The 26389-nt window shown below is 43.1% G+C and overlaps 2 protein-coding genes across 2 annotated transcripts in view; one reads left to right on the top strand and one right to left on the bottom strand.

Annotated features, from left to right (window-relative positions):
- The window catches only part of GAS2 (growth arrest specific 2), a 124091-nt gene extending 121383 nt beyond the window's left edge, over positions 1–2708 (top strand). The window contains exon 8 of the mRNA XM_063289561.1: positions 790–2708. Within this exon, the coding sequence (XP_063145631.1) occupies positions 790–1008 (219 nt within the window). The 3' untranslated portion in view covers positions 1009–2708. The remainder of the gene's footprint in view (positions 1–789) is intronic.
- A 2098-nt stretch (positions 2709–4806) lies between these two features.
- SVIP (small VCP interacting protein) lies at positions 4807–13798 on the bottom strand. Its single transcript, XM_063289562.1, has 4 exons — positions 13676–13798; positions 10561–10611; positions 7936–8052; positions 4807–6974 (listed from the first exon to the last, which is right to left on the bottom strand). Exons 1-4 carry the CDS (start codon positions 13736–13738, stop codon positions 6960–6962), a joined length of 246 nt encoding a protein of 81 aa, XP_063145632.1. The 5' UTR covers positions 13739–13798; the 3' UTR covers positions 4807–6959.
- Positions 13799–26389: the final 12591 nt, after the last annotated feature.

The raw sequence follows: 26389 nt of genomic DNA, 5'->3' as shown, positions 1-26389 counted from the left end.
TAATTATGCCACATGGAAAGAGAGGGGGACTTAAGCCAGGAAGAAAGAAGTGAAAACTTTACAGTATTCTTAAAGGATGACAGATCAATCAGAAATGTTGTCATCAAAAGCGTCCTTTGTTAAACAAAAGGCATCTATGTTTCTCTTGCTATGCATCTTTCTTCTTTAATGAACTGATGTTTTCTTCTTTAATTTGCAAATCAATCCAGTAGCAATCTGCCTGTGGTCATTCTGTTTCTCTGTTTATGTAAAGAAATATTTGTGAAACAATGACCCAGCGGGTCACGTATTGTCTAGCGGAGAATAAATTTGATCTGGCTTTCCAAGCTATTTAGAGGACATGAAGTCCACCCTACCCTCTTGGGTCACCAATAAAGCACCTTTTACAGGTTCTCCCACAGATACATTTGACATCAACAATCCATTCATTTGTCTCCTTTGTGAGGCCAACATTATGGAACAAATTGCTGCAGGAGTTGAAGCAGGTCCCTTTCCCCTCTTTTGCTGCAGGTTAGGAGGGAGTTCAGAAGATACTTATTTCCCTAGAACTTTTAATACCAAGAAAGGGCACATGAACCCAGTAGGTTTGGCTATCGTTGAGGAGGCAAGATCTCAGGGACAAAATCTGGATTGCCTGCCATATGTTAGCTCAGGTTTAGATACTAACAATGAGTTTGACAGGATTATACAGGATCGGGCCGTGACATTTGTCAGCAGTTGAAACATGTGAATTCTGTCCTTCAAACCTTTTAAGTTTCCTCCCTCTTTTCCCTCCTTTTGCTAATTTAGATGCTCCACAACAAACATGTAATGGTTCGTGTAGGAGGAGGATGGGAGACATTTGCAGGATACTTGCTGAAACATGACCCCTGCCGAATGCTGCAGATATCTCGGGTGGATGGGAAAACTTCCCCTATCCAGAACAAGTCTCCAACCATCAAGGACATGAATCCGGACAGCTACCTGGTGGTTTCTGCTCATTACAAAACCAAAAAAGAGATTAAGTGAAATTGCCTTCTCATTTCATTGGGGACTTGGTATATGTAGACCCACGCTATTCTTCATGTGTAGTCAAATTAGTTGATGCTTTGAAAGGACTTCTGGATTTACATGCAGACTGGAAATGGCAACCCATTTCATGGATTGTTGAATTGTAGAACTATTTATTTCTAGTACTGTACCTTTTCATAGCAAGTTATGCTTGGTAGGTTAATTACTAAAACCAGATTTTTAAAACAGACATATTTTTAGCCTGATTATTACTCTATGAATGTACTCTTAGGATGACTAAAACAATATGGCTCACATTAAAGTAATAAAATGGGACACATTTGTATGAAAAAAAGCAGTAGGCACGATTCCCATTCATTTGCAACAGCAAAGAGTTATATGCAGCTCAGTAGGGAAAAAAAGGGGGGGGGGATAATATAATGGGAAAAACATCTGTCTCAGGCCCTGGAGAGCTACTATCATAATAGACAATGCTAGATAAATACTACATTCTGATGGGTTCATATATTATGCTAAATCCATAATGGCTCCTTGTTTATGAATTATCATGTGTAACTCCAACCATTGCTGTTCGTAAACCATGGTTTATGGCTTAACATATAACAATGTGAACAACCAACTGTAATTTCCTCAACAAATCAAGACTGACCATTACAGTTTAGCTGTATGAATCACATTGGTGAGTTCATTCCATGCTTCCCGGCTGATTCATGTATGGAAGGGAGCTGATCTATACACATTCTTTTCATGTGCTTATTAAATGAATGGGACATCTTTTGGGAAAAAATACACTTGCATCAGGCAGGCCCATATTTATAAGTAATTGCTGGGTAAACATGATAGCCCAACTACCATATGAAATTAAAAGGAAACAATAGAAAATTTCTGTAAACTGTTGGCAAACACTTGTTTTTAACTTGTCTTGTTTATTCATATCAGAAAGTAGCTTATGCTGATCAGTAAGTTTGTCAACTACTTCTGCCTCTGGCATGTCTCAAATAATGTCAATGTTGCTGGAGGCTCTAAAGCAGAATGACAAGCCTCATGCCTGCCCCATTTTGCCAGTAGCCATCCAGGAAGCTGGTTCATCCAAATAACAACTTTCCCATCACTCAATAGCCAACACCAGTGACACAGTAAAAAAGCAACAGAGATTCCCAGAAAGCCAGAATTAATGCAGTATGTGAGTCACAAGTTAACATCAGGTACATTTTTTATTTTGACTACATTGACAGTTACAAGCAATAGATAAGAGCACCTTAGAAATGTTGAGCATTTAGAACCATCAGATGTTTTGAAGTACATCTGTGAAAAATTATTGGGGATGGTCTTTACCATTTACCAGTCTAAACAGAATTTAATTCAGGATTGTTTTTCATATTAAACCTCAGATATGTATAGACTGTTGACCCTGTGGGATACTCTCTGCTTCTGAATTCCATTATATTTGAACATATTGGAAAAAAATGAAAATAATGTGTGCATTCTCTGTAGATAAATAATGAGAAGGGGATTACCGTACACATCTCCATGATATATGCAAATGCTGGGGTTTGGTTTATAAGTTTTGCTAATTTTCCTTGATTATACTTGATGACTTTGTGCCTTGCTAGGAAAAAAAAAACATTATTCAATAATTATTTGAATGATGACTGTATAAATTTGAGCTGAGATCACATGGTGCATTAGAAATAAACAGATACTTTTTAAAAAGCACTTCTAAGAAGTCATGTGTTCTTTGTTTGCTACATTGCAAATGAATAAGCAGAAGCTAGTGTAATGACCTTATTTGAATTTTGCAATCATTTAAAAACCAAGTCTACAAAAGTGATTGCTCTATCCATAATAGCCACGGATATAATACCACTTTTTAGTCACTATTGCTCCAATTCAGTTAAGAGCCTGAGGAATGTAATGCTCAACATTGGCAGGAGTTGCATTTAGTTTTTTATTGGGCTCATCCACAAGGTTGCTTTTGTCTGTCCCACAGCTGGGGGCGGATTTCCCAAGACATAAGGAAAACAAAAAAAATGGCTGTGGAAGCTGGTCTCCCTCACAACCCAAATAGCGCTGCAGAGCCCAGCCACCAGACAGAAGGGGATGGCTTCACAGCTGCTCTGGCAGGACATTTGGAGCCAGTCAGATGGCTAACCCCACCGATGTCATCTTAAGCTGCTGCCTCCATGCAACATTCCAACATCATGAGAATGTGTCCCCAACAAATGGTAAGTGGGATATCTGTGTTGGGGCAAGGAGGCTACACAGAAGGGCTCAATAATAGGCAGTGCTCCAAGCACAAAAAAACAGAGAATCCCATTTGAAAGTATGCATGAAGCCAGATGCCTTTTAGAGAGGAAGTAGACGATTATTTCTGCAATTCAACTTTCCCAACCGGGGAAAGGACCAGAGCAGACCTGATAATATGATGATCTCATCACTGGCCTTAAGGGTGGAAACTGATATTTTACCTCACATACACCTTATATATCCTTTTTTTTTTTTTGCCAAAAGTATGCAAAATTAGCTCTCTCGCTAGCATAATTTCAGGGTGCTTCAGAGACTGCAAATGAAATGCGGGAGAGTGCTTGCAGTGTATGGCCTTCAAATTGCTCATCCATATTTTAGAGTAACTACATAAAGAAATCTGCTTGCAACCTGTAACTTAAGTTACTTATTTGCTCATAACTTTATTTAGAGATCCAGCAGACTGACAGAACATTCTTTACTGTACTAGGAATTTCTACCAAGGAGTACTGTCCACTAAGCATTCATGCTTTCAAGGCAGTAGGTGTTAGAGCCTATTTACTGTTTGGGAAAGATTTCTCAGGGAAAAATGATCTGGTTAAGTGGTCATTTGCTCTTTAAAATGTTGACAAGAGGTCTGGGAGTTGAAGTCCAGACATCTTAAAGTTCCTAAGGTTGAGAAACACTGTTCTAGTCTATCCATCTGGAGAATTCTTAGCCTTTCAACTCAGAAGGAAGATGCTTTGGATTGCTGACCATATGTACTGAACTTAAACCAATTCAAGATACAGCTCTGTCACAATGTGGTCTTGTACGCAGGAAGATTGTAAATGAAAATTTCCCTTCTAATTCCAATAAAGCCAAATCTCTAAATATAAATGGCAGCAGGAAAGGAGGAATAGAAGGGAAAAAAACAACAAGGGAAAGTAATCACACACAGAGAATTCCAGTAAAATCAATAGGCCTGCTTGTCTGAGGTCTTGGTTACATGGTCACAGATTATGGCAAAGAGGGGTTGGAGAGGGATCATCTACACTTTCGACTTGGAGGCTCATACGCAGGCCTTTCTTGTTTCCCGTTTCTCTCCCTCTTCCCCCTCAAGTGTTTAACTCAGTTTTATATCTAATTGAAAACCAGTAGTTTTGCACCGACTGTTTTGTTCAGTGAAGGATAATGGGCCATTGATAATGTCTACCATCTAGCCAGCAAATGAAAAATTATCTAGAAGTGAAATCTATCTTTCTAATCATTTTAATGAAAATACAAAGGCACACTCTGGATTCCCTAGTTGTGTCTCTATAGAAGTAAGATTGCATCGGTAAGGTTTTTCTATTTAGGCCGCTCAGCAATTTACCAGATGCTTTGGGGAAACCATTGTGCCATTCCAAACTAAAGGTCTGTCACAAACTTTCAACTCTCTGGACTGTATTAGCTTGGATAAGCCAAGGAACATAGTTAACCAACAGATGTGTTTACAGATAACTCAATCTTCACAAATCCCTTTACCAAAAGTTGGCAAATGCAGTAAAAATATGGAACTACAAACAACTCTCTTCTCAAAATAGCACTTTAATCATTGTTTGCACCATCTTCCTGAGGGATTCTCTGCATAATTAAGAAATTTAGATGATTCAAAAAGAATTCTGTTATTGGTACATTGGTATTTTACTAACAAAAGCAGTAAAAGAAAATGGTACAAATGCCCATTTATCATCAGACTTTAATAGATTATACTTTATTAATGCAATAACACTACAAGGAGCAAAGATGAAAGTGGGCACCAAATGGTTTATTAGCTCAACCAAGGGAAACAGTACTGCTAATAAATGAATAAGGTTATCATAACCTAGCAACTTGAAACAAAGTCAAACATTTAAAATAGTGCTATTATTTTATGGGACTCTAACACTTCAGAAGTAAATTGGAAAAGGTGCATTCAAGCACAGGAGTGTGAATGTAGGATCTGCCTTCAAATCTTTAAAGCAGCTACATCTATTCCTAGGATCCCTAGCTGTCCTCTGCAGCTACCCCATGAACCTGGGAAATGATGTGGCTGTTTTAAAGAGCTACAGGCAGATACTATGCTAATGACCCCGTGTGTTCAAAGCACCTTTTGGAAATTTAATCCAAAACACTGCCCATCCTACTATTTTATTGCAATGAAAATACGAGTCCCTGCGTTCCAATTAAAAGTATTTAAACACTTAATACTGTATTTATGTGCACAAACAACAAGAAAAAGGAAAGCATAATCTCTGTTAGGTAACATACTTTACTGAAATTTAACTTAACAGAATATTGGGAACTTTGAAGCTATACTGTTAGTTCCAAATGATTTGTATCACATTTTAAATGGGAAAGTTTATTATTAGCTAAGTTCTTTCCAAACAGTCATTATTTTGTCACAGTTGTCTGGGGTAGAAAGGGGAATAATCAGAAAAAAAAATAGTTCATTTGGAGATTTTATTCTCTCATACATATACCCATATATACAACACTTTTAAATATATTTTCTGAAGCATTTTTTTAAAAAAGGAACATCTATGCTTTTTTAAAAAAAGCAAAATCTGTAATGTTGGGAATAAGTAAGCAGCAACCAACTTTATTTGTGATACAAGGCAAGATAATCTGCACCTTCATTTCTCTCATAAAAGTCAGTATTACTCCTTGGTTAAAATTCAGAATGCATCAATATTCCCTGTATTAGTTTGGAAGTTCAACAGATTTACCCTTTCTTTCCATATCACTTCCAGATCAGCTTCAAGGGAGAACATATCACTTCCAGATCAGCTTCTATGGGAGATTAATCACATAAATATATTTATATTTAGCCCAGTATGTTAATATGAATGACATTTTAAACATATTTTTACACTGGACATATCTGCAGAATAAGGTCCTTGAACCAGTTTCCGAGGGTTATCAAGCTAATTTTTATGAAGAAATGCCATCACAAAGTAGCAGGATCACGTAGCTTCTAGTTTTCTTCCAAACTACACACCCAAGTGGTAAAGCAGAACACCTGTATGTGAAATTCTTTCACTTGTTAAAAAAAAATAAAAGAGTCCTGTATTTTGGCCTGTACTTTAGTAAACCCTGCACATAGGCATAACATGTGTAAAACTAAGACACAAGGTGGGGGTTTTTCACCTTATGGCAATGTAGCAGTTAAATGTGTAACCAGCAGAAGGCACTAAAGCTTTTGATTCTGAAGTTCTTACTCTTAAAATAAGCCTGTTGGTTTCAACCATTTAATCCAGTATAAGGGATTCAAGGATTCTGGGCTGAATTGAACTGAATCATACAAGTGTAACATGAGGTGAGATGGGAACAAGTGTAACAAGGGGCATTTTAGAAAGCAGAATTGTTCCCTATGATCACAAAGGCATGAAAATGTCATCTGTTTACACAAGCAACTCCCACAATTCACCCCTCCAGTACATTTAGACATGCAAAGTTACACAATATGGCAGCACAACTAGGAAGTGATTGGTTTGGGGCATCTTTGCTGGGTATTGTGAAGTTTTGTTTTATCCTTAGTGCACGTATGTCATCTACCCTGCTACAATGGCCAAATACTGCTGCATCTTCAGAGGCAAACAGCAAAAGCCAAACAATTAACAAGTTTAATTCAGCTGCAGCAACCGGCAAGTTATTGGCAGGACAAAGTTTCACCCTTCTTCATTCAGGAGCGGCTCAGTAAGTTATCCAACTTGCCACTAAAAGCAAAAACACACAAACGAGAGACTGTTAACTACTTTTTAGTGCAAGAATGTTACTCAATTTTTACTTTTCTTGTTTTATTCCAGCCCCCTCCCCCTGCTTTTGTGGGCCACTTTTAGATTATGCAAAATCTTCCCTTATACAATATTTTGAAAAAGAAATGTGATACCTAATAATGATATTTGCTTCCTTTTTTATTTGAGTTTTATTGTATTCCAAACAATAATTCTGGACTATGAGAATATGTAAAGGAAGCAAATACATATACTGTAGTAGGGAAAGAAAGATACAAGGAAAAGCTGTTGTGTAAGAGAAATAAAGATTTATGCAGTTAACTACAATGATCACATTTTTTTTTTTTAAAAAAGGTCTATTTGAGTCCATTGCACTAATATCCTGCCTTCAGCCTAGCAGTCTTTAAGTGGAATTCCTATCCAAAAAAGATGAGAACACTCCAGAACTGTCCCTCCTTCCATTGTCACAGTTTCTCTTCAGGCAGTCTCACATTCAATGAGTCTATACACAAGGACAGCTTGTACAATTTTGTGTGTGAAGTTTTGTACTGTGGTCATACTGAACACGTAGATCTGGGCAGACTCCAAGATGGTCAGAGTGATCTTGACAAGAGAATTGCTCAAGCCATCATATGTGAACATGGGACTGAATGTGTGAACGGGGCTTAAGGGATCTGTCCAAGTGATTTCAATTGTCTTGCCAAAATCCTAAAGCACTTATCCTAAAGTTTCAATACACAGAAGAGTCACTCAAAGGAGACATAAGAGTGACTAAGATCAAATCAGGTACATTAACAGGTTTTATGAGATATTGAGAAACAACCAAAAGAGCGAGCTTTTGCCTTCACACCCTGACTATGAGACTGGCAGCTCTAGGAAATGACATGCTGGATGAGCTTGGTCTTTGATCTGATCGAGCCAGATTTGATTCTTCACTTCTTACCTTTAGAGTGCCTCCTTCTGGTCCGTGGCTTCCAGATTCAAGGCGTTTCTCCATTTCTTCTTGTTTTCGTTTCTTTTGTTCCACAGAAGGGAGATTCTTAATTCCACGAGATGCAGCCTTTGGAAAAGAAATAATGGGGGACAACAGGAACGTTACATCCTACTTTTCTACCAGCAACACAATTGCAGCAAAATAAACTTACTTCGCTAATTTGTATTTTGTATAAAACTCTAATAAATCTGTATTAAATTTATGAAACCTTGCTTAGAAGTGTGATAATATATGACTGTAAAAGCAAGCACTTCAACCAAAAAAATCCTATAGAAAAAATGTCTTCTGGAAACATTTGGACCAGTTTATTTTTCTTCTCTAGAAGTGGGCAGGGGCCAGAAAACAGAGTTTGAAGCCTACTTGGGAAGCAAATTTCAGTTGGGTTTTTCTTCCCCCCCCCCCCAGATGGCTGTTCTTATAAAACATGGGTGAGAAAATATGCTATTCAGATGTTTTTCCTTTGATAAGTAGGCTTGTTGCTACTCATCAGCACATCAGTCACAACTGTCCTATGGAATGCCCTAAACATGCTCTATTATCATTCACATTTTCTATAATGCAGATGTAAAAAAAGAGTAATTGACTGGAATTTGGCAACTGCTCAAAGCAATGGCAAAACTTCTCTTTCCATTGAAGAATGGAAAAACTTAACAACACCCACTGTATTTCCATACCAAAAAAGGAAAATTGGCATTGCCTCTTAGCTGTCACTTCTGCTTGCGGTTATTTCTGTTCTATAGAATGGAACCTACCTATTCAAGCATAGCATAGAACAGAAGAGGATAAAACTGGCAACAAACATTTTTTCTTGCTTAAGAAAAAGGGCTTAAGGGCCTTTAACCATGGAGAGGACATGAGCAGGTATCTACATTTTCTTTAGTAAAGGTAAAGGTTTCCCTTGACGTAAAGTCCAGTTGTGTCCGACTCTAGGGGGCGGTGCTCATCTCCGTTTCTAAGCCTTGGAGCCGGCGTTGTCATAGACACTTCTGGGTCATGTGGCCAGCATGACGACATGGAACGCCGTTACCTTCCTGCCGAAGCGGTACCTATTGATCTACTCACATTTGCATGTTTTCGAACTGCTAGGTGAGCAGGACCTGGGACTAGCAACGGGAGCTCACCCTGCCGCGCGGTTTCGAACCGCCGACCTACCTAAATTTACAATTTCTTCAAAAGACTAGATAGGTTTCCCCATCTCACAATTCCCATCTCCCATGCCTTATTTTTTAAGCTAACTACAAACCATTTTCTGCCACCACATAGCATGTAAGAAAGTGCCCTAAAACACGTTAAATTCACAGAAGAGGTAGGAAATACAATGCAGAAACTAAGATTTTTAAAAAAAAATATTATTTAAAATACAAATTACAAAACACACAACCAATAACAACAACAAAAAAAACATAAAACAATTCAATCAAACAACCAAAACATAACACACATAACTTTATAACCTAATCTCTATGTGCACCCATCACCCGTGGGACCTATAACCCTCCTTATCTCTTTACTTTTTATTATCACACATTTTTATTATTAATAATTCTTAATAAGCCCTCTTCTCCAAAAAGATAGTACATATTGTTCTGGTTTTACTCCCTTCCCTTTAACAAAAACATATCGCAGAAATTCACCCCATATAACATCAAAATCGTTCCTTTTCACCAAACCCTTTTTATATTTTAGTCCAGCATTCTTCTTGTATTTTAACCTGAATTTTTCAAAATATGTCAAGGAACATTTGAAGCAGGTGTCTTATTTGTATTTATTTTTCTCTGTTGCTTTTCCTGATCTTAGGCCAAAACTAAATGTGTGATCTCCAAAAACGTAATTGTGTTTTTGGTATTATTTTACAGGTTCTCTCCTTTGTTGCAAACAGGTTTTTTGTGGTGGTGGTAGCAGTGAGGGATTTATGCCAGAAAAATGTATAGCAGGTGGTAGTGAGGACACCAAATGGGAGATTGGCTCAAGTGATGAGTCATTTATAAGTATTATCTTTTTGGTCAACATTCATATGACAGGGCAAACTTTTGGCATTGCCTTCCTTTGAAAGAACACCGATCTGTCAGGGATCCTGAACTTTGGTATTTCTGCCTAATTTAAATCAGTGGTACCTGTACCTCTAATCTCAAGATTCCCAGCCCTACTCCTCTCCGTACTCACGAGAATAATAAATACTGGCTACTTCTATTACCACATCTTGTGCTTCTTTAAGAACATCATGGTGTTTGGATTGTTTTAGACCTAAGAGCCTGTTAACCTACAGGTCCTGCTCTATAAATCACTGCGAACAGCTCCCTTAACAACCTTCTAAACACGCTCATTGCTTTTTACTATTCCTACCCATGGTCTTACTACATTTCTCATTAATAAGCACTGGGTACTTAGTTTTTTTTAAGTTAGCTGTACTGCTAAGCTTCCAATTTAACACAATATAAGACAAACTCCACTGCAATAGCACAACCATGGCATTCTTAAGAGATGCTGTTTCCAGGAAAGATCCTTCTATTGTTCACATTCATTATGCAAGTAAGTTTTTTTTTTAATATATTGCTGTTCCAAATGTCCAATTACCTCCATTTGTCTTTTTTCTGCTGCTTCTGCAAGTTGCTGCCTTCTAATTTCCTGAAGAAAAAATATAAAATAATTACAAAGGTATTTAACATCACCTACACAGAGATTAAAGACGGGTCTTCCTAAGTTTTTTCCAAATACGTTAGAACCATTCAAAATCCTAGAAATGAACATTTGTTTGTTTGTTTTTTTAAATGCCAATTCTACTTGCGATTTTTTAATGTTGCAAATGGGAGTTGCCAGGGAGAAACCCTTAGTCACCCAAAGTGGCTATGGACTTCCGCAGACTTGGATTCTCTCATCCACATAAAACTAAGCAGGAACATTTCACACTATACATATGAAAGACCGAACAGTGTTTCCAGCTCTAGGACTGAAGTGGAAAACCCTTGACACTTTTGTTGGTTACTTTTTTGCTGTTTGTTTGTTTGTTACTTTGGCTTTGGGTCAATCAAAATTCCAGCCAATGGTCCAGAAGGTTTTTCAGTAAGCCAAATAAAACAGCTTGTCTCATCTTCAATTTATCCAAGAATGTACCACTGGGAATTAAATTCACACAGAAAAAAGCAGATTTTCTGGTAGAGTTCTTGCCATGCACACCGTTACTTAAACGCAACAAAGCATACCACAGACAAACCCATGGCACTGGATCCTGGAAGAATATTTCACCAGCTACATTATAATTTCAATTTGGTCATTCACAATAAGATGGTTCAGGGGCTCAATCTCAGCAACATTCCTTGCTAACTTGTGTGCTTTGTATATTTAGAACAACAGTGTGAAAGGAGATTGCAAGTATGCTCAGTTGAAGAAACTTTCCCCGTCATGGGGAAAAAATGTTTTTGGATCCCCTTGAGATATTTCCACTGACTGCAGAAAAGTCCAACCTAAAAACGACATTCATTTTTCCCTTGTGCATTTTCATTTTCTCTTCCACGGAGAGACACTATTTCAAATTTTGCTACTGCAAATCCAGTAGCAAAAAATATTTAGTGGATGACTGACAAAATTATTATTATTGTCAATCAGCCAAAACATCACATTAACTATCTAACTGTGGCCAAGGGACCACAGGGGAGCAGAAAAAATGAATAATCTCATATTTTTTCCTTATTCAGTTCAATGAAAAAAAAAAAGAAGAGGAAAAAGAGAGGCTCAGTTTTTATCTGTATTATCTGTACATATGCATATCAAACAAAGATTTGAACACATCTTCAGTTTGATATCCTGGAGAGAAAATGCAACTATTCTCAAAACACCAAGAAATCAATGAGGTCAGATGCTACTTCTGCAAATTCAGCTGTTCATCTGTCAGGGCCTGACACAGATGAGAATCGGCCCTTGAAAATAAAGTTGGATTCAATCATACAGCTTCAATACAGGTGACATACGTGGCATATGGTTTTTAATGGCCTGGCATGGCTGTTGTTCTGCTGGCATCAGCCAGCATATGGAGTGAGTAAAAGGGGAAGAGCAGATTACTTCTGGCTCTGAAGGACAGCTCTGCTACCACAAGGCCTGATGAGCTCACCAGCTCGCCAGGGCTGGTGTGGAGAGATGTCAAGGCAGAAGTCCCATTGGCCCAGCCTGGTATATAGGTGTTGGAGACTAGAGCCCTGGGGCAACACCCACGTCCTCAGTTGCTGGGGGACATACTACAAGAGAAAAAGTTTGTGCAGGGAGTGAACAGAGTGCCTGGAGAGAAAAGTTAAGTGTGCAGAGCAGCTGCTGGTTCTTGGTCAGGAAGGGAGAAGAAAGGTCCAGGGGTGGCTCCCCTGGAAGAAGGGAAGTGAAGGCCCAGAGGGATGACAGCTCCACCCAAGACCCCAGAGGGGAAGGAGGAGATTGGCTATTGGTGGAGAGGCCCTGGTCTCTGGGGAAGGCCTGGGCAGAAGACCCCAAGAGAGGTTCTTCCCCCAACAGAGAAGCAAAGGGTGTTCAGCTGAGCAGAGGAAAATCAAGCCGTGCTGAGCACGCTACCATAAAGGGCAGCCCAGCCCATTCCCCTCTTTTCACTCTCTCTTGTCAAACCCGGAACAAGGAGATGGAGAGAAAGGGAAAGGTGGTCATGTGACCACCAGCCCCTAAGTTTTGGACCCTGTGCCTTAGAGGAAAATGAGTTACTTGGCTCCTCTGAAACAAGTAAGTTATTGTATGAGGGCCTTCCAGTAAGCTGGAAGCAGACCACACAGTTGCATTAACTCTCCTTGAACTCCACATGACTCTCTGGCATCCCATCAGTTTCAATGGAAAGTACACTTACAATGCTGTGCATGCCAACTGTTATTTGGAGTAAGTGCCAGTCATAGGAAAGGAGGGACTTGCTTTTGCTTGTGGCTCAGTTTTTATTTTTATTAGGTCTCCATCAAAGCCAGCTGCACACACCAAAATATTCTCATGCCACCCCAAACACTTCATAAAGAGTGACATTCGTACCCTGGGCTCTTCCTTTATAAATATGTCTAAGCGTGCCAAAGTTATGTATGTAGCGAAGCAATTCTCTGACACTCCCAGGAATAAACCAAATGTTTCGAAAGCAAGCAGGCTTTATCCAACAGGGTTTATGCAGCCTACATTTTATTTTCCCTTTGGCGTTTCTGAAAGACAGCACTGCCGTTGTGACTTTGCTGCGCTTATGTGCCACGGATCACTGGCACTGCAATTTTGGACCTTCGGGTACACATTTCTCTGGCTCTTCCAGTGCATAAAGGCAAGGTAAGTAAATCATGCAACGGAATCGCCCTTAGCTGAGAACAGAACCAGGTGCAATTTACCAGGAAGTAAACAGGGCAAACTGGGCTACAAAACGCATAGTGGTTTTTAAGCATTTATTACAAGCCGGTACCTGAACTCAACAGGGCTCGGTTTTGAACAGACTTGAGTAAGACCGGGCTGCTAGCACTTAACAGCTGCCCTTTTACACGCAATCTAACCATGAATAAGCAAAGGAGCGAAAAGAGGACCCTAGCGAAGTTTTAAGGGGATTTAAGGGATGCTGCATGAAGGAGGGTTAAAAAATTCTATCAGGAACGATGGGCCAAAAAAGCAAAGGGAGAAGGGGAAAACCCCAGCCACCACGGAACTAGTTTCAGCAGCCCGACCTCGCCCCACTTACTGGGTCCGGCGTCTCCACCACATGGTCGGCGGCTCCCCCCAGGCAGGGAAGGCACAACCCCATCCCGACCCGGCTGCAACAGCCTCGCCGCCCACAGCCAAGCGGTGCGCCCGAGTCGCCGTCCCGTCCCGCCCCGCGGCGCCCCGCCCCGCCGTCCTTTGACCAGCGGGCCTGCTCGCGGGCTGCCCGCCGCCAAGCTGCCTTCCTGTGCGAACCACAGACGGCGCCACCTGCCGCTTCGGAGCCGGCGGGAAGGGGACGGGGAAGAAGGGAGGGGGACATTCTGGGGCGAGCTGTTGGCGCGGCCGTCGGAGAGCGCGGAGCCGCGTCCGCACGAGATTCGGAGAGCTGACGGAAAGGAGGGAAAGCAAAACCAGCAGGGGCGGCCGCAGTTTAAGTCCTTCTGTCGCGGGGAGTTGGCAGTGACGCCCGCGGTTGACCGGGCGTCTCCGTTTCATTTCTCCGGCCAGAGCAGACGCGTCTCTTTAGCAAAGCCGGCAGGCCGATGCTGCGAGGGTCTCCGGCCGCTGATTGCAGGGAGGGCTGAAACTGTTACCCAGAAGTAAGCCTCACTGAACCCGATAGGACTTCTTCCTTCTGAGCGGGTTGGAGTGTTAGCCGGTGTGGGTTTCTCTGGGCCCTGCGCTGGGTTGTTGGGCGCTCCCTCATCGCCTGATTGGTTTAATGTGGGACAACTTAAGGAAGGTGATTAGCGGATCTCCTGATCCCACCTGCCAGTAAGAAAGAGAACCACCAGCCCCTCTCCAGAACGGAAGGTGGCAAATTCTGGCGGGTGCCGAGATGCTCACCTTTTGATCTGGGCAGACCTATACAGAATTCCCCCTCGGCTCCTGTGCTGCTTTATCAGGGAGAGCTCTTCCGGATCAGAACCTGATTTGCAAGGGATTAGCGAGGGTGGCCCTGCCTGGTAAAGCAGACCATGTTCTCCTTCACTGGGCAGGCCCCATCTCCTACAGAGCCCAGGCAGTGCTTGCTCCGTGTGGAGGAGCTGCCCACTAATGTCCCCCCAGCTCAGATCAAGAGCTGCACATTAGATCCAGGGGAAGCTTTGCAAAGAAAACTGACCCCCTCCTGTGCCCCTTCCTCTTGCCACCAGGAAGGGCAGGGGATGGCTAGCTCTCCAGTCATCAGGTCTCCATGCCTTCTGAGAAGAGGAGGATCAAGAACTGCTTCTCCGTCTCCCATTAAGCTTGCCAGCAGGTTGAGATATGTGTTACAAGGCTGATGAGCCCTCCTGGCAGACAAGAGAAGTGGGGAGTGAAGCCAGTTTAGTGGCCTGCTAGAACCACTAAAATGGAGCAGAGTGTAATGGTCGCCTATCCCAACAAACTCAGTCTCACCAGCGGTTACTGAATAAAACTGATTTATTGAAAGAAATGTATGCATATACGAAGAAAGCTGAGAATAAGCAAAAGCGCACCAAATACAAAACTAAAAACCCTCGCCTCTAACCCAATCCCGCCCCTCACCCCAGCATCGCCACCACCCCCTCCCGGGCGTTGGTAAGCGTCACACATCGGCCTGGGAAAGCAACCTTGAATACATGCCATAACCCAAACACACATTCCTTTGGGGCAACACAGAGATAACACCCTGGCAGGGCTGAAATTCCCCTCCCCGCGGATGATAGACCCAGATCAGAAGCATGACATGGGAAACGTTACGATGTATGCAAACCATTGGAACGATGAACATGACATACCGCCCCCCTTAAAGAAATAAAGCAAAACTAAGGAGCAGGCTTATCAGGATAAGCAGCATGGAAATGGGTAACCAGAATAGGGGAGTGAACATCGTGGGCAGCCACCCACTCGGGATGAGGGAAATGCTTCCAGCGAACCAGGTATTGTAAAACAGAACGATATCGTCAGGAATCAAGGATTTCTCTGACTTCAAAGTGTTGCTGACCATCAATCATGATAGGTGGAGGAGGGGAAGGTTGTGGATGCCAGCGGGTTGATTCGTTGAAAGGCTTAAGCAGGCTGCAATGAAACACAGGGTGCAAACGTTTAAGATTTTTAGGCAAATCTAGTTTAAAAGTAACAGGATTAATTTGAGCAACGATAGGAAAAGGACCAATGAATTTAGGTGCGAGCTTTTTTGAAGGCTATGTGGATTTGATGAATTTGGTAGACAGATAGACCTTATCACCGACTCGAAAAGATGGTGGGGGTGACCGTTTGGAATTGGCATGACGTTTATAAGTGGCTTGGGCGTCTGTAAGTGCTTGTTGTATTTTTGGCCAGGAGGCTCCCAGGCATGCTGCCCAATCAGCAGGTGAGGAGGGGGGGGGATGTTGGTTGAGGCAGCTCCGGGATTGGGATGAAGTCATGGCCAAAAACTGTATGGAAAGGCACTTGGCCAGTGCTTTGATGAATGGCATTGTTATAGGCAACTTCAGCAAAAGGTAGAAGGTCAACCCAATTATCCTGTTGGTAATTTACAAAAGCACGCAAATACTGTTCAAGTGTAGAATTAACTGCTTCCGTATTTCCATCAGTCTCCGGATGCGACGTCGTTGACAATGCCTGTTTAGTGCCCAGTAATTTCATAAATTCCCTCCAAAATTGGGACGTGAATTGTGTGCCCCTGTCCGTCACCAAGCGGGAGGGGCATCCGTGAATTTTGTACACGTATACAATGAAGAGGCGGGCCAGCTGCTGCGCAGATGGGAGGGAGGTACACAGGATGAAATGGGCTTGCTTAGAGAAAAAATCTTTTACCACCCAAATTACAGTTTTCCTCTGGCTAGGAGGTAAATCAATGATGAAGTCCATAGAGATTTCCTCCCAGGGGCAGGAGGGATTAGCCACAGGTTGCAACAAGCCCTGGGGCTTTCCCACTTTTTGTTTAGAAGCAGCACACACTGGGCAGGAATTAATATAGTCTTTAATGTTGCGCCTGAGCACCAAAACTGGCGCCTAACCAAATGAAGGGTCTTCAAAAACCCAAAATGCTCAGCCTCAGGCACATAGAGACAATCATGTTTCCATGCAAAACCCTGTTTAAAATTGACCTCGTTGAGGTTTGCTTGCAACCAAGTGTCAGTTTTCAGTTCGGAAAGAAACTGTTGTTGCAAGTCTGAGGGAACAGGCAAGCACTCTGTGCGAGGTGGAATTGAGGCGTCTGTCTGCTGCACACGTGTTTGGCTACGAGTCACAGCTGCCAGACTCATTTGGGGCTCTGTCCAGAGAGTTCCCACTACGTCGGGCACAGTACTGGCATCCTGAGGCTGGCGCGATAGTGCATCAGCCAGAAAGTTCTTTTTTCCTGGAATAAATTTTAGTTTAAAGTCAAAACGACTAAAGAATTGAGCCCATCTAATTTGCTTTGGGCTCAGTTTACGAGACGCCGTCAGTGCTTCAAGGTTTTTATGATCAGTCCAAACCTTGAAAGGGTGGGCAGCCCCCTCCAATAAGTGACGCCAGCTTTCCAAAGCAGTTTTAACAGCAAAAGCCTCTTTCTCCCAAACGTGCCACCTCCTTTCTGTCTCTGAAAATTTACGGGAGAGGTAGGCACATGGCTTCAATTGTCTGACCTTGTCCTTTTGTAACAACAGAGCTCCAATAGAGAAATCAGAAGCGTCCACCTGCACTACAAATGGTTTGTCAGGATCAGGATGCTGTAGAATAGGTTCGGACGTAAACAGTTGTTTTAGGGTTTCAAAAGCCATTTGGCATGCGGGTGTCCATTTCAGCAGCACTCCTGGATTTTTCGCCCTCCGTGTATCTCCCAAACCTTTTGTTTTGAGCAACTCAGTGAGGGGTAGCGCTATTTCCACGAACCCCTGGATGAATGGCCGATAGAAATTTACGAATCCCAGGAGACTTTGTAGCTGCCTATGCGTGCATGGCGGCTCCCATGCCAAAATGGCTTCAATTTTAGCGGGATCCATTTCAATTCCCTTATCCGAAATTCTATAGCCCAAATAATCAATTTGTGATTTATGAAATGCACATTTAGACAGTTTAGCATACAATTCCGCATTTCTCAGTTTGCTCAGCACTTGTCTGACTAGATTAACATGCTCTTCCATAGTTTCGGTATATATTAAAACATCATCCAAATACACCAACACCCCTTTAAATAAGTGGTCATGCAAGACCTCATTGATCAGTTGCATAAAAACCCCTGGCGCTCCCGCCAATCCAAATGGTAGCACTTTATATTGAAACGCACCCAACGGACAATTAAAAGCAGTTTTCCATTCATCCCCCTCCCGTATGCGAATACGGAAATACGCCTCCCTCAAGTCCAACTTGGAGAATATTTTCCCCTTTGCCAGATGTGTTAGCATATCTTTTATTAGGGGCAAAGGATATTTATTTAATATCGATACTGCATTTAGCCCATGGAAATCTGTACACAGTCTCAAAGTGCCATCTTTCTTTGGTTGAAACAGTACAGGTGCGCCCACCGGAGAACTGGCTGGTTCAATAAAACCTCTAGCTAGATTTTTGTCAATGAACTCTCGTAGTGTTGCCAGCTCCTTCTGGGTCATAGAATAAATTTTTGGACTAGGTAATTTCACATTAGGAACAAATTCTATGGCACAGTCAGTTTTGCGATGAGGCAGCAGCCGGTCCGCCTCCTTTTCACCAAACACATCTGCAAAGTCCTGGTATTGCTCCGGCAGCCCTTCCAGAGGCTCGAGGACCTGCAGAGAAGTCATTGCTGCCCGTCTCACCTCGCTGTCATCTAGCTGGTCCTTAGCAGGGGCTTTATAAAATCCATCTGCGAACGTCACTGTTCTATGCACCCAGTTTATAAGGGGGGGTTGCCGTACAAACCAGGGCATCCCTAAGATGACCAAAGGTCCCCCTACCGGTGCCACAATAAATGGTATTTTTTTCCCAATGGCTGCCCATTTGCAAAGCAACCATCCCTGTAGAGTGGGTAACTGGTTTCCCCCCTGCCGTGGTCCCATCCAACTGGGTAAAGATCATTGGCCACTTTAAAGGAAACGTGGGTAACTCCAACGCAGTTACCACGGGGTGCATCAAGGACCGTGAACACCCTGAATCGATCATGGCCCACAATTCTACAGTTCTGGTGCTGGACCCCAACTTCACTTTAACGGTCAGGGTAGGGAAATTCCCACTCACCAAAACATGGTCGCGCCCATCTTCTTCTTCCTCCACCTGCCCCACGGCGCCCTTCAAAGCAGGTGGCTGGCGTTTTCCGCCGGCTCCTCAATCTCTGGTCCCCTCTCTTCAAAGAAGGGGATGCCTTCCAGTTCCGCCTCAGCCAGTGCGGCTTTCATCTTCCTTGGTAGGGATGGCGACTTCCCGGCTGGTTTAGCTGGGTGATCCTCGGTTCTTCTTTTTGGGCACGCCGCCGCTCGGTGTCCTTCCTTCCCGCAGCGCAGACATTGCCCCTTGGCAAAGCGACGTTCCCTCTCCTCCTCCCATGAACGCTGGCTGAGTCGTCCTGAAGAGATTGGAGCGTGGGTGCTTTTGATTGTTTTGCCTTGTTTTATTGCCTTGCGATGCGCGAAGGTTTCTAGAGCGTTTTCAGCACTGCCTGCCAGCTGAATCCACCCATACAAAGTCTTTGGGTCATCACGCCCCAGAGCCCACCGCAGGACCTCAGTTTCCAACTCATCTTTAAACATCTCTACTAGGGTAGACTGGGACCAATCCTCAACTTTTCCAGCCAGTGCTTTGAATTCTAATGCGTAATCTGCCACCGAAAGTGACCCTTGGGCAAGATTCTTCAGAGCCCGTTTCGCTCTTTCCTGTGCTAAAGGGTCTTTGAAGTGTTGTCTTAGTGCCCACAGGAACTCCTCGAAGTCTTCTAACTCTGGGGCCTCTGCTTGGCACAGCTGGACGTACCAATCCGCCACCCTCCCCTTTAGCCTATTTGCAATGGCATTGATTTTCCCCCTTTTGGAGCGAAAGCTCTGCTCCCAGTCCTCCATATAGCTATTAGCATTGGTAAGGAAGAAAGACAGCTTCGTAGGGTCGCCATCAAACTTCACCGCAAAGGGGGGGGGGGTCTCGCTGCCTCCAGAGGTTCGGCTTTTCCAGTAAAGTCTAGGGTTCTCCTCCCTTTTGCTGACTGTCGGAACCGGGTTCTACTTCTTCCCTGTGGAGATGGGGGTGGTGACTCAGGATTGGCACTCTGGTCCCTAGCGTCCTTTCGTCTTCCCTCAGCAGACCCTGACTTCCTACGGCTTTCCTTTAGCATAACCGCTAAGGATTCCAGTTTCTCCTCTAAAGCCTTCATACGTGTGGGGGTGACCGATTCTTCGGGCGCGCCGCTACCACTACCACTGTGGGTGATAACAGAGGTCTTGATTTCCGGACCTCGTGTGCGTCCCCTACAGTGGAGTCCTCGTCCCCAGTTCTATAGTCGGCCCCTGAAGTGCCCGTCGTTTCCGACGTTACCAGGTGCTCGCCAGTTTGCAGACCCAGCTGTTCTCGGCACGCCGCCCTCTCTGCACGGGAGCTCCAGGCCACCTTCGCTGCCGTGGTGTCCGGCTCCTCTTCAATCCACTCGGCTTCTCGTAGCAAAGACAGCGCTAGCGCTTCCCGTCACAGGTAACCTGGTTAGGGGCTAGCGGGATAAATTTTTGATGATTCTCAGCTTTATGTAATGGTTGCCTATCCCAACAAACTCAGTCTCACCAGTGGTTACTGAATAAAACTGATTTATTGAAAGAAATGTATGCATATACGAAGAAAGCTGAGAATAAGCAAAAGCGCACCAAATACAAAACTAAAAACCCTCGCCTCTAACCCGATCCCGCCCCTCACCCCAGCATCGCCACCACCCCCTCCCGGGCGTTGGTAAGCGTCACACATCGGCCTGGGAAAGCAACCTTGAATACATGCCATAACCCAAACACACATTCCTTCGGGGCAGCACAGAGATAACACCCTGGCAGGGCTGAAATTCCCCTCCCCGCGGATGATAGACCCGGATCAGAAACATGGCATGCGAAACGTTACGATGTATGCAAACCATTGGAACGATGAACATGACACAGAGCTTATAACAGCTGAGAAGCTGGCACAGAAAAAGATTATCTTTAAAATAGCTTCAATGAGCACATCAGAGAGACACAGGTTATTGATCTTACACACACCCAAGCATAAAGAATCACACGCTCAGACAGGTTAGGTTAAGAAGTAAAAAAATCTTACTGACTTTATTGTTGCTTTTGTTACACCCATCTTGGTGGAAAAGATGAGGTTCCTTTGTTCTTCTTTTCTTTCTAAATATTTAGTTTTGCCCTAAACTCTCAGCCCTACAGCTGCCAAGAGCTGCGTGGAAGAAAGGGGAATTCCAGGCCCACCATATGGAGCTCAGGATGGAGGAGAGCAGCACACATCCATGTGCTTGCTTCTGGTGGAGAAGAAGGAAGAGAGAAAGAGGAAGTGGGAGTGGCAACAAACAGCTTCCTTAGAGTTGCATTGTGGGACAACTTAATTTACATGTTAATTCACATGCAAATGAGGCATGCTGGATTTGACAGAACGTCCAACAGGGAGGAGGGTTGATCTTTACCTGCTGGTTCTTTGATATCATCCACCTCTCACCAGTCAGAGCACAGCGAACCTCCTGTTTCATCCTGTGTTTCTCGTGTGCTCCTTGTCGGCTGTTTATTTTTTGTTTTTGGGATGCAGGATGCCAGTCTTCCAAAAGATTGATGTTCCCTTAAACACACACACAAACGCACAACTTGGCTAACAGAGGAGGTGCAGGGTGAGATGCTTATGGCCAACTCTCCATGCTGGATCTCTGATACACCCCATCCTCAGGCTATCACGTGCAACTGCCAGGTGCGTGAGTTCTTTTGCTGTCATTTTTCGGATCCTGCAGATCTCTTCATGTGATCAGAGAAAGCCGCTTCCCTTCCTCTGCTCTTCTCCCCTTCCTACCTTCCTTGCCTTGGCAGCCATGAAATCTGCTGCCAGGTGTGTTAGGAAGAGTGTGAAGAGGCAGTTCTTTGCCACTGGTTAGAAAGAACCCAATTCCCCCACTGTCCCTAGCAGGAGGGCTCTGGAAAACCAGGCCCAGATACCAGAAGGGAGGGGCATATCAGTGGCAGCCTCAGGCGGCCAATAGGTCCAGTGGCATCGCAAGCATTGTTATGGATGGAGACATGGCAGATCATTTGAATAGCGTGATTTGTGTCCAGGGAAGATGGAAACCCCTACTTCTAAATTCAGATGTTTGCTCCCTCCACAGTAGGCTGAGAATGAGACAAAGCAGATGTTGTGAGGACAAGCCCTACCAAAATGGCTGGACTACTGCAATATACTTTGCTTGGGTCTGCCTTTAAAGACTGCTCAGAAACCTTCATTGGTACAGAATGCAGTAGCCCATGTGCTGGCAGGGAAAACTCGACAGCATTTCTGCAGTCATTGCACTGGTTATCTATATGTTTCTGATACAGTTCAAGGTGCTGGTTTACCACCTATAAAGTCCTTTGTGGTTTGGGTCCAGGTTACCTTCGGGACTGCCTAACCAGGTAGAATCTGTCCATCTATGGAACTGAGTTGTGAACGGGGCTGTTTTTCCCCATCCCCTGTGAAGCTCAGAAGGTGGGGAAAACCCTAGCAAGTTTGGAGGGTTGTGGGCTTTTGGCCCCCTGGGGCCAGGAGAGAGGATACTTTTGACTCTGGATGGGGTAGCACTTCCCTGGACAGAACTGGTGCACGGTTTGGGGGTCTTCCTGGACTTGAGGCTTCTGCTGGAAGAGCAGGTGGCAGCTGTGTTCAGGGGGGCCTTTGCACAAATTCATCTCGTGTGCCAATGGCAGCCTTTCCTGGGAGGCTTTGCTCACAGTCACTCATGCCTTAGTCACCTCCGGACTGGATTACTGCAGTGTGCTTTATATGGCGCTGCCCTTGAAGACCATCCAGAAGCTGCAACTTCCAGAATGCGGTGGTGCGTACAGTCTGGGTGCTTCACAGTTTGCCCATGTTACACTGCGGGTTGCGTGAGCTACGCTGGCTCTCATTTGCTTTCTGGGTGCAATTCAGGGTGCTCGTTATCACCTATAAAACACTACATGGCACAGCAATGGGACCACCTCTCCCTGAGGCTGTCTGTCTATTCCACTAGGTCAGATAGGGCACACTCCAGATCTCTTCCCTCAAACATTGTAGTCTGGTGGGACCTCAGAAGTGTCTTCTCTATAGCCACCCCAGCCCTTTGGAATAGCCTCCCACCTATATTGGGGGGTGGGGGGAGGTGCTGTCCTTTTAGCCTTCCAGAAGGTGGTGAAGACCTGGCTTTTCTCCCAGGCATTGGGCTGGAATGGGGTTGAGTCAAGGTGTCAACAGTTTGATCTGGCGACTGGTGGGAAGGGTACAATCAGTTTTTATATTGTTTGTATTGGTTGCCGTGAACCCCTTAGATCACTGTGTGAGATGGCCATGTAAGTTCTATTAGTAAACAAACAAAGGGACAGAAGGAGTTTCTACAAAGAGCTAGATTGAAAGTTTTGTCCTTGCTCAGAAGAGGCAGGCTTTTAAAAATGGGAAGGCTTTATATTTAAAATTGTTCTACTTTCAAAGACATGCCTATATGGAGATTCCCCTTCATTTATTTATCTATTTTATTAAACGTGTAGCTGGCCTTTCTGCTTACAGAAACACCCAAAGCAGCTTAGAATTAAAACAAAAATTAAGAAATATATAAATTGTCGTAAAAGCAGTTACCGTTACAGGCAGATAACAGTTTAAAGTTTGACAGAGAGATGTGTTTTTTGCCGTTTTCCACGGGAGGCATATACCAGCACAGAGCATCCTTTGCCACTTACTGAAGGCTGGAATGTGAGAGCTTTTAGTGCAGTTCTTGTGATTTAAACAAATGGCATAACCTCAGTAAAAAAAGCACGGGGCTAGTATGAAATTGACATCCTATGAATGGGCAAGACAAGAGCTTAATAAACTCTTCCACTTGCTAGTAGAAAGTGGTATTAATAGCACTCAGTTTTAATGTTTCCCTCATCCTTCAGTTGTTACTTGTACGGATACAGAAATAATAATGTGACTGAGAAAGGTGCAAATAGATGAAAAGCTGTCAAGAAGTGATCATTTGGACCCATTTGTGAAAAAGTGCTCAGAAAGGGATTAGTATGTTCTCTCGTGCTAACAGCACAGGGTTATAATCTGTCTCCAAGAATCCGGCTTGATAAACAATACATCTCCCTGTTCAGCCTTTGATTTAGGATAATAACATTAAGGCTGAGAGCCTTAATGCTTTATTCAATTACCTTCATGATGAGTATAAAAAGATTGCTTTCCCCTTGACATGCTTTTCAAATAGTAATTTGAGTGGCTTTAGAGCAAACTGGAACTGAGAGAATGCCTCCATAGAAATAATAGCCAATCAGCGTTGACAGGTTAAGAACTGATATATGGTTTTAATATCCACTTCAGGGTGAGGAAGAGAATATTTCAATTTAGTTTCAAAGTGATCTTTAATAAATCACGCAGCACTTTGTCAAGTCAAACCTTTTTTGAAATCTAAAGTTTGGGAAACTGAAAAGCATTGAAGCAGATGTGAAACGAAATTCAAGGTATTAATAGAAGGATGCTAATGAAGCAAACAGAACATTCAAACTAATATTGATTTCATCATGATAACTCCAACCCCCATGTCTGGATCCCATATGCAAATACTACATTTGCAGTTAGCTGTATAACATAGCAGCGTTATCCATTTCTCTTGTATAATGCTTGGAGGTTCTAGTTCCAAGGAACATGACCATGCTTCCGTTTCACAAATGATTGGACTGTTCAGTCCATTGAGTTCACAAACTACTTTGTAAAAGAAAAGCTATCAAAGTCATTTAGTTTGACTATTTTCGTCTGAACTGGAGGGATGACTTTTCATAGGTTCAAATCATTCCCAAAGCTCTATTGAAAAAGCAGACCTGTGAAAGCTATATAGCCCTAAGGTTGTGTTTTTTTTAATCAGTAGGGCATTGAGTCTGTTTTGTTTTGTTTCGATTCTCTATAGAGGGAAGACTAACTGTTGTTTAACTAAATTTATTAACGATGTTTACTAACTCCTCAGTTCAAATGAACCATTCCTTATTATTTATTCACCATAACTAAGAGAGAGTCAAGACCACAAATACTGTATATTATATTAGGGCAAAGCAGATATGCTGATTTTTGGACCTGTAAAGTTTTGTAACTTGTTTTGGGGTATGAATAGAAAGATTGGGAAACATCCACCTTTTAAACCTTAATTTTAATGCTGGCAGCTTCTATATTAGGGCCCATTCTCATGACATAGTTGTGCTGTTTCAGAATAATTGTAGTTTTCTGCTTCAGACCATCATGTTAAACTCTAATGTGAGTTCCATATATTGGTTTAGCACATCCACTGTGATAATTAACTATGGTTATGGATTAGTGTGTTGTGTAATGGTAGCTTCTTGGCATTTCCTATGATTCTTTTTTCTATTCATTCCCCTTTTCCTTTCTTCTCTGAGCAACTATTCATCTCCTGCTGCCTCCCCCACTTATTATTGTCTTCCCAAATTTGTGTGTGTTGATTGATTTGCTTTCTATCTCTTCCTTCCTTCTCTTGGCTTAGCCACTTCAACTTGTCGAGCAATTCTAAATCTTCATCCTTCATCTTTGAATATGGTGAGTGTTTATACAGTACATGGGAAGGGCAATTGTCCATGCATGTTACTCAACCTACTCCATTAACTTATGCATCCTAGGCATTGCTTATGTTCTACAGAAAACCATGTACAGTATATCATCTGCACTCTGATGAGCAGCTCCAGGAACTGTTGGTTCTACTGCTGCTTTTAATCTTGTCTCATAGCTTTTCGAAGCCTTAGATTCAGTCGTCAGAGATTAAAATATTAATAGTAAAACAGTCAAACAATAGAATCTATAACATAAATGCAGTAGCATTAAAAAAAACTGTTTCCTAATGCTTTTAAACTAATGTTTTAATAATCACCCAAAGTATGCATAAATAAATACATTTAAAATAGTAGTGTTTTTCTCCAGATATTTATTATTTATTTATTATTCACATTTCTATCACCGCCCATCTCCCCCTAAAAGGGGGACTCTGGGTGGTTTACAATAAAATTCACCTTAAAACCTCACATCATAAAATCACCAGGTCAACAGCTACAATACTAAAATAATAAAAATATAAATATAGAATCCAAGTGGGAGATTTCCATTCCATCAGGAGAACTCTACATCACCAGCCACCCCCAGGAAGAGCTATTGCCCTTCCCATCCCAGGCAAGGCAGCAGAACCAGGTCTTCAAGCCCCTCCAGAAGGTTTGGAGCGAAGGGGCCTGCCTCACCTCGGGGGGTAGAATGTTCCACAGGGCAGGCGCCACTGCAGAGAAGGCCTGCCTCCTGGACCCCAGCAGATGAAATTCTCTTACAGACAGGGTTCGCAACATGCCCTCTCTGCATGATCGGGTGGGGTGGGTCAATGTTATAGGGATGAGACGGTCTCTCAGGTAGCCTGGCCCCATGCCATGTAGAGCTTTAAAGGTGATAACCAACACCTTGAATTGGACCCGGAAGCAAACTGGAACCCAATGCAGCTCATGCAGTAAAGGTGTTACGTGTGCTGATCTTGGAGCACTCATCACTGTTCGCGCAGCCGCATTTTGGACCAACTGAAGCTTCTGGATACTCTTCAAGGGTAGCCCCATGTAGAGCGCATTGCAGTAGTCTATAT

The sequence above is a fragment of the Candoia aspera genome, chromosome 1 (assembly GCF_035149785.1).
Source record: "Candoia aspera isolate rCanAsp1 chromosome 1, rCanAsp1.hap2, whole genome shotgun sequence".
In the NCBI taxonomy this organism is placed as follows: domain Eukaryota; kingdom Metazoa; phylum Chordata; class Lepidosauria; order Squamata; family Boidae; genus Candoia; species Candoia aspera.
This window is presented reverse-complemented; position numbering and strand designations above follow the sequence as displayed.